Source organism: Taurulus bubalis (assembly GCF_910589615.1).
Source record: "Taurulus bubalis genome assembly, chromosome: 5".
Lineage (NCBI taxonomy): Eukaryota > Metazoa > Chordata > Actinopteri > Perciformes > Cottidae > Taurulus > Taurulus bubalis.
In genome coordinates, this window is record NC_136593.1 from 11302074 (window position 1) to 11316065 (window position 13992).

At 40.4% G+C, this 13992-nt stretch overlaps 1 protein-coding gene across 1 annotated transcript; it reads left to right on the forward strand.

The window, feature by feature from the left end:
• Nucleotides 1-9832: 9832 nt before the first annotated feature.
• On the forward strand, nucleotides 9833-11479 carry hrh1 (histamine receptor H1; the record flags this gene model as incomplete). Its single annotated transcript, XM_079218713.1, has 1 exon — nucleotides 9833-11479. One exon carries the CDS (start codon nucleotides 9833-9835, stop codon nucleotides 11477-11479), a length of 1647 nt encoding a protein of 548 aa, XP_079074839.1.
• Between the last annotated feature and the right edge of the window lie 2513 nt (nucleotides 11480-13992).

Genomic DNA, 13992 nt, shown 5'->3' on the forward strand with positions numbered 1-13992 from the left:
GTAAATTGAAGAAAATTAAGTGGAAGAGGGGAGAGAAGAGGGATTTGAGGGAGAGATGGGGTGAGCGAGAGGAAGAACGAGTGAGGAAAAGAGAGAGGGGGAGGCTGATGAGAGGTTTATAAAAAGGAAAGTGAAGATGATGTAGAGGGCGTATGAATTGGGCCTCTCAACAACGACAAAGAGACTGCCGCTGAAGAGAGCTCCGATATGCAGCCTGTCAAAAGCACTTATCAGATCCAGCACGGCTTGAAAATTGCTGACGTGCAGACAAAATGTTGAAATCAAGTCAACTGGAAGGCGGATTGATGACTCTATTCAAATTGTCTGGCTGACGCAACGTGTCACAGAATATGTTTTGTTATCATTTTTTACTCATTTCAGAATTGGTGCATTCATCCTGCACATTTTAATTAAAAACATATTCTAATGATGTGACGGAATATAGTTTTCTGCTTTAAAATACTCACATTTCCTTTTATGTTCCGAAGTGGGGTTTTTATGCTGAAGATAAATGTGTCATCGAAATAACATGACTAAGTCCGGAAATGATATGTTAACGCAGTTCTCTTTTTAAAGAGATTTGCTTCATGCTGCACAGCGACACAGCCGCAAATTCAAATCACTGGAGCTGCTGAGGATTAAGTGTGTTGCTCAAGGACAATTCAGAAGGACAGAAGTTTTTTTTGCAATTCCTCTGCTTGAAAAGCAAGCTCCCAGTACTGTATGCTATTTGAATAAAGTGGATATATGTGATATATCACCCAGCCTTAATTCACACACATACTCTTAAAAACAGTTTGCACATATTTATTTTTAGTTGCATATACAAGTAAAAAACACTTGATCTGTCAAGCCAAAATGAGGCCACTTGTACTTGAGCATTTCCATTTCATGCCACTATATACTCGTACCATAGAGGTCAGAGGAAAATATTCTACTTTTAACTCCACTACAGCTGACGCAATTTATCACAATTTCCCACACATCTCAAAAAACATAATGCCGAAATTGAACTACCCCAAAGTATTATAAAACAGAATATAAATCTGCAACTATGTTGATAACTGATAAATTAAGTAATTTCTCATGCAAAAATGACAAACTTTCTCTTCAGCTTCACAAATGTGAGATTTTTGGTCTAAAATTACAGTAAACAGAACTGTCTGGAGAATTGGATGAGACGAGTTTATTAGAAGATGTCACTTTGGGCTCTGGGTAACAATTTCTGGTAGTTTTATAAACCAAACAATCAATTGACAAAACAATCTGCAGTTTAAACCGTAAAGAAAATATTCATAACTTGAAGGCTCTATTTTAAAAATATTTCATAATATTATATTATTATACATATTAAATATTTTTATATATTTTCACAGTGTGGTTAGAACTTTTACTGAAGTAAATGACCTGAACACTTCCTCCATCACTGCCCCAGTTTGCTATGTCAATGTTATTAAGTTTGGTTGCACACTGACTAAAACAATTTGTCTCTGTATGAATCTATGAATCTAGAGACCATCTTGTGATGAGATCTCATCAGCCTTGACGCTAAATCTGACGAGGGACGTGAATTGGGAAAGCCAATGGCCCCCTTCCTACTTTCTACACCCTCTACTTCCGGCGCCCTTGCTCGGACCACACCCATGTTCAAATCAGCTTTTGTTTTAAACTCAATTTACACACCTGTAAAGTTTTTCTTGCACAGTTCTGACACTATTAAGGTCACAACATTTGTCCACAGACATATAAACACCTGGCAAAGTATTCAGACCCGCCTCTGTGGTCGTTCCCACACCAGTAGGTGTCTCCAGGACCAGTATCTTTACCATGATGACACACATATAGACTCACAAGGTGAACATAATACCAGCAGCGTCGCTGTTGCAGCTCGTCATTAAGTAAGGAGGTGTTGAAATTGGCACGAGAAAAGAGAAGAAGAGAGGGCTAGAGGGAAGAACGAGTAAAGGATGAGAGAAATGAAGGTCAACTCCACCTTCTGCTGTACATATTCTTAAATTAAGTGAAGGAGTCTACTTAACTACTGTTATTAAGGTTCACCTTTCTGCCTCTTTAGGAGTCAACATTTGATGGGTTTGTTTACAGAGGCTGAACAAAGGGTTACAAAGTCAACTCCCACTGCTACCAACAGAGTAAGTCCCCCATGTGACGGGAGATTAGCCAGAGATTTACTCTTCTTATCATTTATCACTGGCGAAGGCGATGAATAATAGTGGAGATTATATGACTGGTCTTGAGTTTACAAAGGCTTTACTGAAGGTTACGCTGATTATAGGAATGAAAAGGGAGCTTTGATTGGTTTTATGAGCTTGTGAATCCGCCACATATTGCCACACACAAGATGATCACTACATTGCCAGGCCTCTTTTACGGAATGCTTCAGACCTGGCCAGCAGATGTCCCTGTTGGCTTACAAAAAGGCCGGACATGTTTGCTTTTTTAAGTGTTGCTATGGAAAGGAGTCACAAATGAGAAACGTGACAATGCTTTTTGTCTGATAGAAAATACCCAAGTGTAAAGCATGTTGATGCTCATAATAAACATTGATGGTCAAATCCTATAACTGTGGCCTAAGGTGGATTGAGATATTCAGTTTAGGCATTTATGGAAATCAGGGGCATACATGATATAAGTGATAAGTGACCAGGGATTGACTTCCATTAGAAGCTTCTGGTTTAATTTGAAAGATATAATGTATAACCAAAAAATGCACTGGAATTGGTTTGTTTCTTTCCTTACACTCTGTAATTATGTGCTATTATGGGCTCCCTTACAGATTGACCTTAATGAAATTAGGAAGACCTCTGACGCACTCGTTCACACACACATTCTCACATCCATGTACACTGTGCATGCACGACTACTACAAACACATGTGCATACACACACACACACACACACACACACACACACACACACACACACACACACACACACACACACACACGCCTTTCTTCAACCTTTTCATCTCCTCCATATTTTCTCCCTCTCACTCTTCGCTCTCTCCCTTCCTTCCTCCCTCCTTGCCTTATTTCCTTCCACTCTTTTCAACACCTCTTCACCTGCAGCTTTAGGTAATGAATGCATCGACCACATCTCACACTTCATGTTTTGTGCACGCAACAGTGACCCAGAGACTTGACTGCAGGTCAGGTCTGTGTCTGTCTGACGGAGGACTCACAGCAGCTGCTGATCCATCCATCCATCCATCCATTATCAGCCGCTTATCCGGGGTCGGGTCGCGGTGGCAGCAGGTTAAGCAGGCCGACCCAGGCTTCCCTCTCACCCGCAACACTTTCCAGCTCATTCTGGGGGATCCCGAGGCGTTCCAAGGCCAGCCGGGAGATATAATCCCTCCAGCGTGTCCTCGGTCTTCCCCGGGGTCTCCTACCAGTTGGGCGTGCCTGGAAAACCTCTAATGGGAGGCGTCCAGGAGGCATCCTGACTAGATGCCCGAACCACCTCAGCTGACTCCTTTCGACACGAAGGAGCAGCGACTCGACTCCAAGCTCCCCCCTGATGTCCGAGCTCCTTACCCTATCTCTAAGGGTGAGCCCGGCCACCCTGCGGAGGAAGCTCATTTCGGCCGCTTGTATCCGAGATCTCGTTCTTTCGGTCACGACCCAGAGTTCGTGACCATAGGTGAGGGTTGGAACATAGACCGACCAGTAAATGGAGAGCTTCGCCTTCCGGCTCAGCTCCCTCTTCACCAGGACGGACCGGTACAGCGCCTGTTTTACAGCTGCAGCCGCACCGATCCGTCTGTCGATCTCCCGCTCCACCTTACCCTCACTCGTGAACAAGACCCCGAGATACTTGAACTCCTTCGCTTGGGGTAGGCAGTTTGTCCCCACCTGGAGGGAGCAATCCACCGGTTTCCAGCTGCTGATGTGCTGGTGATATGTTGCCTTCACAGTACAGCCTGAATGTAGAGAAGCTGATATTCTGAATAATTTGGCCTCCTCTCAGGCTGAAGGCAGAGTGACTTTTGGGGTTAGCTATGGTCACACAACTTTAAACTCCTGAAGGGGTATTTTGTCTCACCCTAACCGAAGCAACGAAGAATAATAATCTATTGATATAAAATAAAGCCATTTTTCTCAATCTTATTGTGTACTTACTGAAGCAACAATTTCTATGCTGGACTTATAATGAAGTATTTGCTGAAACTACATAACAATTGTAATTAAAAAAAGACCATCTTGAAATGAGATCACACAAGCCACGACGCTGACCGCTTTCGACTTCATCTCATAGTCTTCTTCAGCCGTTGTAACAGGTTCAACTCACTTAAGAAATAACAGTTGGCACAATTTAATTAAACATAGGCATAAAGAAACAGAACTAAACAAAACACTATAAAACAACAATACTGTGTAAGTTAGTGAGAGTGAATCCTCACTTTACTGACAGGAACGTAACACCAAATGAATATAAGTAAACCTAAGTTATGTTACTCGGATATGTCACTAGGATATTAGGATTCTGCCACATTTTACCTGGACCAATCATGTGAATATTTTGATTATCATTTATACCGTATGTATACTGTTTTAAAAAATGAATGTATCTTCATATATGATGCTCAGTGTGCTTAACTATTCAACACCATATCACACAATATTTGCATACCTTGTTTAAAAATGTGGTTTTCAAATGTGTACTCCAGAGTTTTTATACATTTGGGACAATCAGGCAAAGCTTAGCAAAACAAGCCATTTGTTATCTCAAGATAATGAAAAAACTATGTCTGATCTCAAGCTAATACGCTAAGACATAATTATGACAAACCACAGTTGCTCTAAGTTTCCAGCTCTGCATTATTCAGTGAAACGCTTGTTCAACTCCCATGTTTGAAATATACATATTAAGATACTATATACAGTATACAACAAAAAAAAACTGAGAAAATACAGTATTTACAACAAATATAATATGGTATTTTCTATAAAAAGACTAAAAAGAAAAGAAGAAAATACTGACGGTTATTCAAATATTGCTATTGGCAATGCAATAGATACATGTACCCTAAGTTAATCTTTACAAAGTAGATGAATAATTACTATGCAACACTCTCCGGTACTAGAGCACTGTGTTTGAGACTTTTCGCCAATTTGAGGTTGATTTAATGTTAAGAACTTTTAGAAATATAAACCTCGTGCTCTGCAAAGGAGTGGAGCTTTGTCCAGTGGCATAACACCCAGAAAAGACTCCCAAAGGTTTCTCTGTGGCCGTTTTTGTAACACCAACTCTGTAACTCTTCATAACACTATCAGGCTCACCTTTTGGAAATCTGTAAATGTGTATCTCTTGGCACCTTTTCAAAAATATGTACTTGCAATAAAAAATAAACTACTTTCGAACCTCATGTGAACTTTACCCCACAGTCACATGCTTCTATCAGGTCGTATACATCAGCTTTCCCTTTGGCCAAGTAGCCGTTTCACAATGGATCAAAACCCAGAGGAGCCCCAGAATAATCCCAGACTAATTCTCAGAATCAGCCCGTTAGCAGCGTCATTAGGAGCCTCATCGCCCCAACGTTGGATCACATTCACAACCCTTCCTCTAGCCAAACTTTCACTTTCTCTATCCTAGTTTAACATAGATATTACATGTGCATTTTTATTTGGTTGTAGACTACTTCATCTGATCCTTTGCCAAGGAAACCAATCAAATTCAAACCTCACAAAAAACATTTTCTTTCCAAAGCTGAGCTATGACTGCAGTTCTACGCAGGCTGATGGAATGCACCCAAGATAAACTAGTCATCCTTATGTACGTAAATCCACATACTGGAGATGGTGAGACACTCTTGGCGTGGGTGGACATGCTGCCCTATGATAACTATTACATTACATTTCATCATGCTGACTCTTTCATCCAAAGCAACTTACATTTTTCCTTTACATCGTAGACGCAGCAACGGGGAGCAATTCAAGGTCAAGTGTCTAGCTCAAGGACATATCTACATGGACTAGCTCGAACCACCGAACCTCTGATTGAAAGACTGCACGCTAAGCACTGACCCTCCACGCCCCCCCCCTTTAGGTACTGGAATAATATGCTAAAGAAAACTTGTCAGCAACCCACATTGACTTTAATATCGGCTTGCTGAGTGAACTTGATGACACTAAGTGTGTTGATTGGCACACTGTCTGCTGGGTTATACCCTTCCAGCTTGCCTGTTGTGATTGGAGGAATTCATGACGTCGCCATGGTCCTTTGCTACTGCTGTCCTCAGTCACCCCAATACAGCCCCTCTCAACTCTCTCTGACACGGGCTTAAATAAAAGTGAAACCATTGAATACAGGTGTTTCACAACACTGTTTCAAAATGACTTTTAGTGTAAATATAGATAAGGCTGGGTTTATGACATGGAGGAAGTTACACGCCCCTGCTCGCAGTCTGCGTGCAACAAATGGTGATTCATAACGCGCCACGCCATCAGTGAAAACATTTTACGGCTGCAATTGTTTAGCGGGATATAAACTCCAAAGTCTATCTGTCCAGAGAGAGAGAGAGAGAGAGAGAGAGAGAGAGAGAGAGAGAGAGAGGAAAGAGAAAGAGGGAGAAAGAGGGGGGGTGGGAGGGAGAGAGAGAGAGATGCAGGCGTTATCTGTTCAATTTCAAGCCCAGCTGTCCTCCACTCGTTTTATGATTATCACCCGGAATACAAACTGGAATTAAACAGACGTCATTGGTAAGTCAAGAAACTATTGACACCATTGCATTAACTTGAACTGATAAACTTAAGGGAACCGATGTCAGGTCACTATCCGACTTTTGCAACAACAAAAAATAAGCATGTTTGTCGATTGCGCTGCGATCCCTAAAAGTTTGCGTACAGCGGCTCAACAGGTGTCCTCTGCGCAACGACTCCTAATATTTAACACGACAGCCATTATTCATTTCGATAAATAGGCTCCATCAGGTCTCACCAGGGGGAAAGATGAATGTGTTCCCGCTCTTTTGTAATTAAATCAGACAAGCACGGGTCATTACAGATAATCTTATTGAACAATTAGCGGTGGACACATATCCTGCCCCTCATGCTGCAACAACTAGCGCTGCTCAAATACAGAACACACGCAACGGCTCTGTGTGTGTTTCCCCCCTGACATTCGTCCCTTTGGATCTTGTTATTCTTTCGGAATTCGGTGAGTAACATACGGTTCCTAAATATTTGTGATACAGTGGCAGTTATTGTATAAACACAGAGGATGTGAACACAGTGAGAGAGAGAAAATGTTTAGTCACACATTTCTGCTCAGCTTCAGAGCATAACGAGATTTATGGACGCGAATGATAAATCATCTGAGAGCTATAATTAAGTGGCTTCAATTAAAGTTTGTTGTTCGAGGCTCAAAATATGAAACATTGATTCACAATACTATGTGTTCAGGAGTGGTATAAAATCGACGTTATCACCAATTTGAAGCTCTGGCTGTTGGAATATGCTCCTGTCAGTGTGTCCACCTGCTTAATTAAACCTGAGGGCAATGGAGACATGAGCATCCATCATATTCACAGGATAGTGCCATATAATTAATTAACTGCCTCCAATACTTTCAGTCATTCTGCCTTATTTATTGAATTGGTGGAGGCAACACCATTTAAACACAGGGCTTGGTGAGAGCGAAGCTATCTTTATTCTTCCAATGTTGCCCCATAAATAAATAATATTCATGTATGTATAAACACATCCAAACCAGATAGCATGAGTCATTTTCTGTGGATGCAGTATTTTTCCTCCACGAAGCTCTGAACACTTGTGAGCTTGGTGTTTCTTCTTCTTCCTCCTCCTGAGAGTGTCATCTGTGATTATCGAAATACATAAAAAAAACAGATAGTCACATCCGCTGGATAAATGAGGAAATAGATTGATGAGAATGAAACTGATGTTTCTCCAGGATTTATCCATAATCCATAAGAGTTTTCTTTCTCCCTCTCTCAGACTTGAATTATTAAGATTTGGATGTTTACATGTTTTCTTGTTGATGACAAGCCAAACCTCACGTCCACATTCTTAAAGTTCTTATTTTATATAATAAATATTATATTTATTCATTTATTTTAATCACAACAGGGTGGCTTTTACTGCATACAGAGACATGAGTTGTTGTTTTTAACTTGTTGTGAGGAATGAGTCAATATTAATGTGAAGGTCTTAATAGCAAAATAGCACACAGTAATTATCGTATCTTGGATAAAAAAAAATCTCCGCAATGTTTATACTTAGGTCGAGTGAAAAAATGAAATTGCATGTTTCAATTTCCTGATTTCTCACATGTAATGGCAACCTGCCTCCATGGCAACTGGCGCTTATATCAGTTTTCTAGTTTAAAAAAATCAATAACTCAAACAGCCGAGTCAAGATTCCCCAGCAGCATATATTATGTATATATTATATATTTTCAAAAGAGACGTCTATTTGTGCTTTGCACATTCTACCATGACAAGACAACGATTCTATCATAACACCAGGCAGCAGCATTTTATTGCCTCCTTTCCTCAAATCAATTTTTCTACTGCTGTGTCATTGATGGAAATCACCACCCTCCGTCCGCTTTGTGTCAGTGTTAAAGAAAGCCAGCTGGACAGCGAAAGAGCAAGAGGGATTGTAGCTTGGACTGTACATCGAAACCAAGAAAGTAAAAAGATTAGAAGAGGTGTCAAGCTGTAATACATTTTCTTAAGGAACACACACACACACACACACAGTTTTATTTGTTTCACTTAATTAAAAGGGTCTAATACTTCTTCCATCACTCGAGTTACATATTCCTTCCTCCTTAAAATATCCAGAATCAATGTATACACAAATAGTTGGTATACACAAATAAAAAGGGTTTATCTCTGCAACCACTAGGGCTAATTGAATAAGTTGGGTGTTTTAATAAAAGGTACACATGTGAGATTTTGTTCAGACGTGTAAATATCAGTCTATATGTTACTGGTTAAGAGTAACATATAGACTGACACTTTCAGGATGACTATTTCTTTGAAATGATGCAGCTGTAAGGTCTGACTCTAACCCAAATCAAGCAGAATATGTGAACATTCTCTCTGCAAAGGTTGACTTTGATAAAGAGAAGCAGAACAAAGTTAGAGAGGGTTTAGTACAAAGACAATTTAGGCGATGTCTCCAAAATTTGCATTGGGGCACACTTGCCCACATCTGTGACATTTGAATTTTTTCATGTACCAAACCATATATTTCACTTTTATATTGCTTATGGTGTTCAATCCATCCAAATACAGAAGTTTTCAACTTTTTTCATAAAACAAGCCATGATTTACAGTTTTATATAACCATCGCTCAGTCTGCCTAGGGGCGGGTTGGTTTTTAAAAGGTTTCTGAGGACAGAACATTTTGTCCTTGTGCAGGTGAATGTGACAAGTATTCTAGTGTCAAACTGCACTTAAAATATTCTGCATGGTGAAGTTCAGACATTAAATTAAAAACGATAAGTGAGACACTTTTTTGAGTAGTTCAATTTAGGGGGTAAAAACTATAACACATTGTTGTGTTTTTTCTTTTGTCTTCCAGGTGTTAACAATTTGGATTTATATAATAAATGGACTGCCGATCAAGACAACATGGATTAACACCTTTTCCACGACTCAAAGGATTACTTTAGGAACATAAAGGTGCACTGGTTGTTATGCCATACAGGTGCTGGACCCAAACTGTGTAAATACACCTCCCTCACCTCCTTTAAACGTACTGCTTCAGACCTGTTTTGGCCGACAGTTGAAGATACACTGTCCATGATATGACTGGCTCTAGAGGTGACCATCACACCTTCCATGATGGAATCTGGTCCGTCACCTTTCTCAGACCCTCTAAACCTCAACACCAACAACTTTATCAATGACAGCAACAGCAGCTGGAGCGGCCTCCTCGATGCTGACTCGCTGAGGAGCAATCACACGCTGACCCTCCATGACCGCTTCCACAACGCCCTGTTGGGGGTTTGTCTGGGACTCATTTCTCTCCTCACGATCCTGATGAACCTGCTCGTCCTCTACGCCGTGAAGAGAGAGAAGAGCCTCCACACCGTCGGGAACCTCTACATTGTCAGCCTGTCTGTGGCAGATCTGATCGTTGGGACCACAGTTATGCCTCTGAACCTGGTGTATTTGTTGGAGGACGAATGGAAGCTGGGACGGGCTGTCTGCCAATTTTGGCTCATCATGGACTATGTGGCAAGCACAGCCTCAATTTTCAGCTTGTTCATCTTGTGTTTGGATCGGTACCGCTCTGTCAGACAGCCGCTTAAGTACCTAAAGTATCGAACGCGAGGAAAGGCCAGTGTGATGATTTCTGGAGCCTGGCTGCTATCAATGATGTGGATTATTCCAATTTTAGGGTGGAGGTCTTTCACTCATGTAGACCTTAAACCTGAGGAGGAAAACAAGTGTGACACTGATTTCCGCTTTGTCACGTGGTTTAAGGTTATTACTGCGGTCTTCAACTTCTATGTACCCTCAATTTTGATGGTGTGGTTTTACGCGCACATCTACTTGGCAGTAAGGCAACATCTCAGGGACAGAGAGAGAATCATTCATCCCACCGACTCCTTTGGGGAAAATGAGATGGGACAAAATGCCCAAACGCCAGAGAAAACTTCCAAATCCCCCAAGAGGGATTTGGAAGTTCCAATGAAACTGTCTAAAAAACAACGCTTGTTGGACCAGAACACTTTAGATCAGCCATATTCTCTCGAGGATCCCGATAAATTTAAAACTGCTTCATCCAGATCTCATAGGAAAATTGGTGTCAAGAGCCAGGAGACGTCATTGCTTGCCCTGACAACAAAGCGAATCAGAATGACAAAAAAGGTCAAAAGGTGCTCCTTGTCTCCTGAGGAGAAGCAGCCAGATATTGAGATTCCCCTGAGTCGATCTGCGGTGCCACAGGATGTAATTTGCTCAGAGGGGAATAATGAGAACAAACTTCAAGCGTCTTTAAATGAATGTCACGTCACAGTGCCAAAGTCAGTGAGTGGTGTTTGTGACATCAGTCAGGTTTCAGACGTGCAGAGATACACTTCTGTGCTCTACAACAACTACGACCCCGGTCAGGCTCCGCCCTGGACTGATGAAGGGGTCGAGGATGACAAATTTAGCCCGGCTAATGCGGCGACTCTGAGACAGACATGGCAAAGATTTATTGACCAATCACGTCAGCGCATCCAAAGCCTGAGGATCCATAAGGAGCACAAGGCAGCCAAGCAGCTGGGCTTCATAATCGCTGCTTTCTTGTTGTGTTGGATACCATACTTCATAACTTTCATGGTCATGGCGTTCTGCAGAGAGTGCGTGCACCATGACCTTCACATGTTCACCATATGGTTAGGTTACATCAACTCCACTCTCAACCCTTTTATTTACCCACTCTGCAACGGGAACTTCAAACGAGTATTCAAAAATATACTTAACATGCATTTGTGAAAGGCAGAGGAAAGAAGGAGAACAAAGTCATCAGTGTCTAAAATGCTGCTGATATTTACAGATAAGAAGGGAAAATCTGTTGCATTAATTAAATATCTTAAACACCCTCGCATTGGTGAATTTGTTTAAAGTGTAGATAAAACTGTAAATGTATTTTGAACGTCAATTACTTCAGTTTGTTCTAAATCTTATTTTTGTAACTTATTGTAATTCAGACTCATGGCAACAGTAGAGGAAAACGTCTGACCTTAATGTTATTTATCTTGTCTATGTTAAGTCTCAGACCAGAGACCTTTAAAAAGAATGTAATTTTCTCACCCTCGTAAAGAGGAACATGGCACTATTGGATCTGGTCCAGAGCGGAGGAAAACTATGTCCAAAATGTGTTTTTTAAAGAAAATCATATTTATTTGTATTTATTTTTGCACTATCAATGTACAGCACCAGAGATGTAACATGATACAATAAATCTATCATTTTACAAACCTGCATCTGTCACTTTGTTTTCCCTCATCATTCAACCAGGATATGGAACATTAGTTGTCCTTTCTAACTTCAGTCCAGGAAAAACACAAATCAAAGTGGCAGCTGAGCTGTTACCCAAGAGGATGTGTTTGTTTGGTTGTTACTTAATTTCAATCTTCTTTTGAGAATGTTTAAACATGCAAGGTAAAACTTTTTTTTTAGATTATCATTTTAATAATAATCTGTAGAACCCTTCTGTTTTTTGTTTGTACTTTGTCAACTCTTTACTATCATCAAGTAGATTAGGTGAGTGTATCAGCAAATACATATCTATACATATTCATATATACTGTATATAAGATCATCCACAAAATTACCTTATTTACATTTAGAACAATTTAATTAATATATGAATCTTATATGTGTGTGGGTGTGTGTGTGAATTACACATTTTCACACCGTCAACAAAAACTGTCTGCACGGCAACCACTTGCACTTTATTACACTCATCTATTTTATGATGTGATGGAGCTCCTGCTTCATGATACCCACTGTGTTTTTCGCCAAAGAACACCAAATGTTATTTCACAATGCAGTGGAAAAGCAACCGTTAATTTGAGGCTCATGTAAGTGCATTTGTATTGAATAAATATTTGGAAAAAAAACACAAAGTGCATCCATCAGGTCTAGAGACAAAGCATCACAGTCCAATTATGCCTGCAAATCCTGTTAAAAAAATATAGTTAAGTGGTTCTACAATGAACCTTTGTCAAATCAGAGCTCAGATTTCTCACATCAGGGGTCCATTATTGTATTTCACTGAATAATGCCATGACTGCAACAAAAATCAAGAGACCCATAATGTTTCCTGTGTCCAGTGAACACAGACGGGTTCTGAGTCACTGCTTCGCCAAATCAAACAAATCAGAGGGGGTTGGAACTGAGCTGGAAGAAGTGTGATTGCACGCCGTCATCTCCACAGTACACCTCAGGCAAAAACATGGAGCCAGTGTCAGGCTGTTCTTCAGGAAAAACTAAGATTTTCAGGCATACAAACTCGTCAGAGGTGAACAAGGTGAAAACGATGAAAAGACACAATCCTCCTGTGGGGGACTGCAGTAGCATTTGTGCTTTCCATTTTGGAAAACTATTTTCATGATAAAAAGTAGGAGCATTTCTAACACTTGTGTATTCCACTATACAAACACTTTCCCAAAAGGCTTCAGGTCACAATAGATTGCAAAACTGAAAAGCATCTCTTCTGGGATGAAATTGAAAACATCAAAATGCATAGAATAATAAAAAATAGGATGTGTGCCCTAGGAGGAGTTTCATTTAACACTTACTCCTGTAATTGTTTTATTCTGTTTTTGCGTCTGATGGCTGACTGAAAGCAGTGGGGATAAGGATTTGGAGTCCGGTTGTTTTTTTTCTCTTCATACCATACAGTAGTATCCTCAACACATTGTCATTAACTCTCTCTCTCGCTCTCTCCGGCCTTTTCTTTTGCGTTCGTCATAGTGTGATGGATTGGCTTGTTTTGCTAATTTTAGCATATGTTGCTAACAGGGTACTGCTATCGGAGCAGAGACTAACTTCTGGGTCATTTCTGAAATGTCTGTTTCTGAATTTTGACGAAAGATGACAAGTTTGCATGCCCGCAGATGATCTTATAAAAAAATTTCACAGACCAAAATTGTCAAGCTCTGGCATAAAACATCAAATTACCAGGTTAGTTATGAAAAAGGTAATGTTTGGGTTAAAACAAGTATGGCTGTTATGTATGTAAGTTAGGTACGTTACATAAGTTAACATGTAGGTAAGTCAAATAATTCAATGTGGACTTTTATCTTAACACGGTACAGGAACAGTGTTTAACCCGTCCGCTCACCTCAGCCTCTTCCGTGCTCTTAGTACTACGTCATTTGACTTCCTTCTGTTATAATTACTACGACCACTATAAGTGGCTACCTAACAATAAACCTATAAATGGGTCGTAACATGCGGCTTGCACAGCCTTTTTTGAGGGAAGAATCGTCATCTTCCAC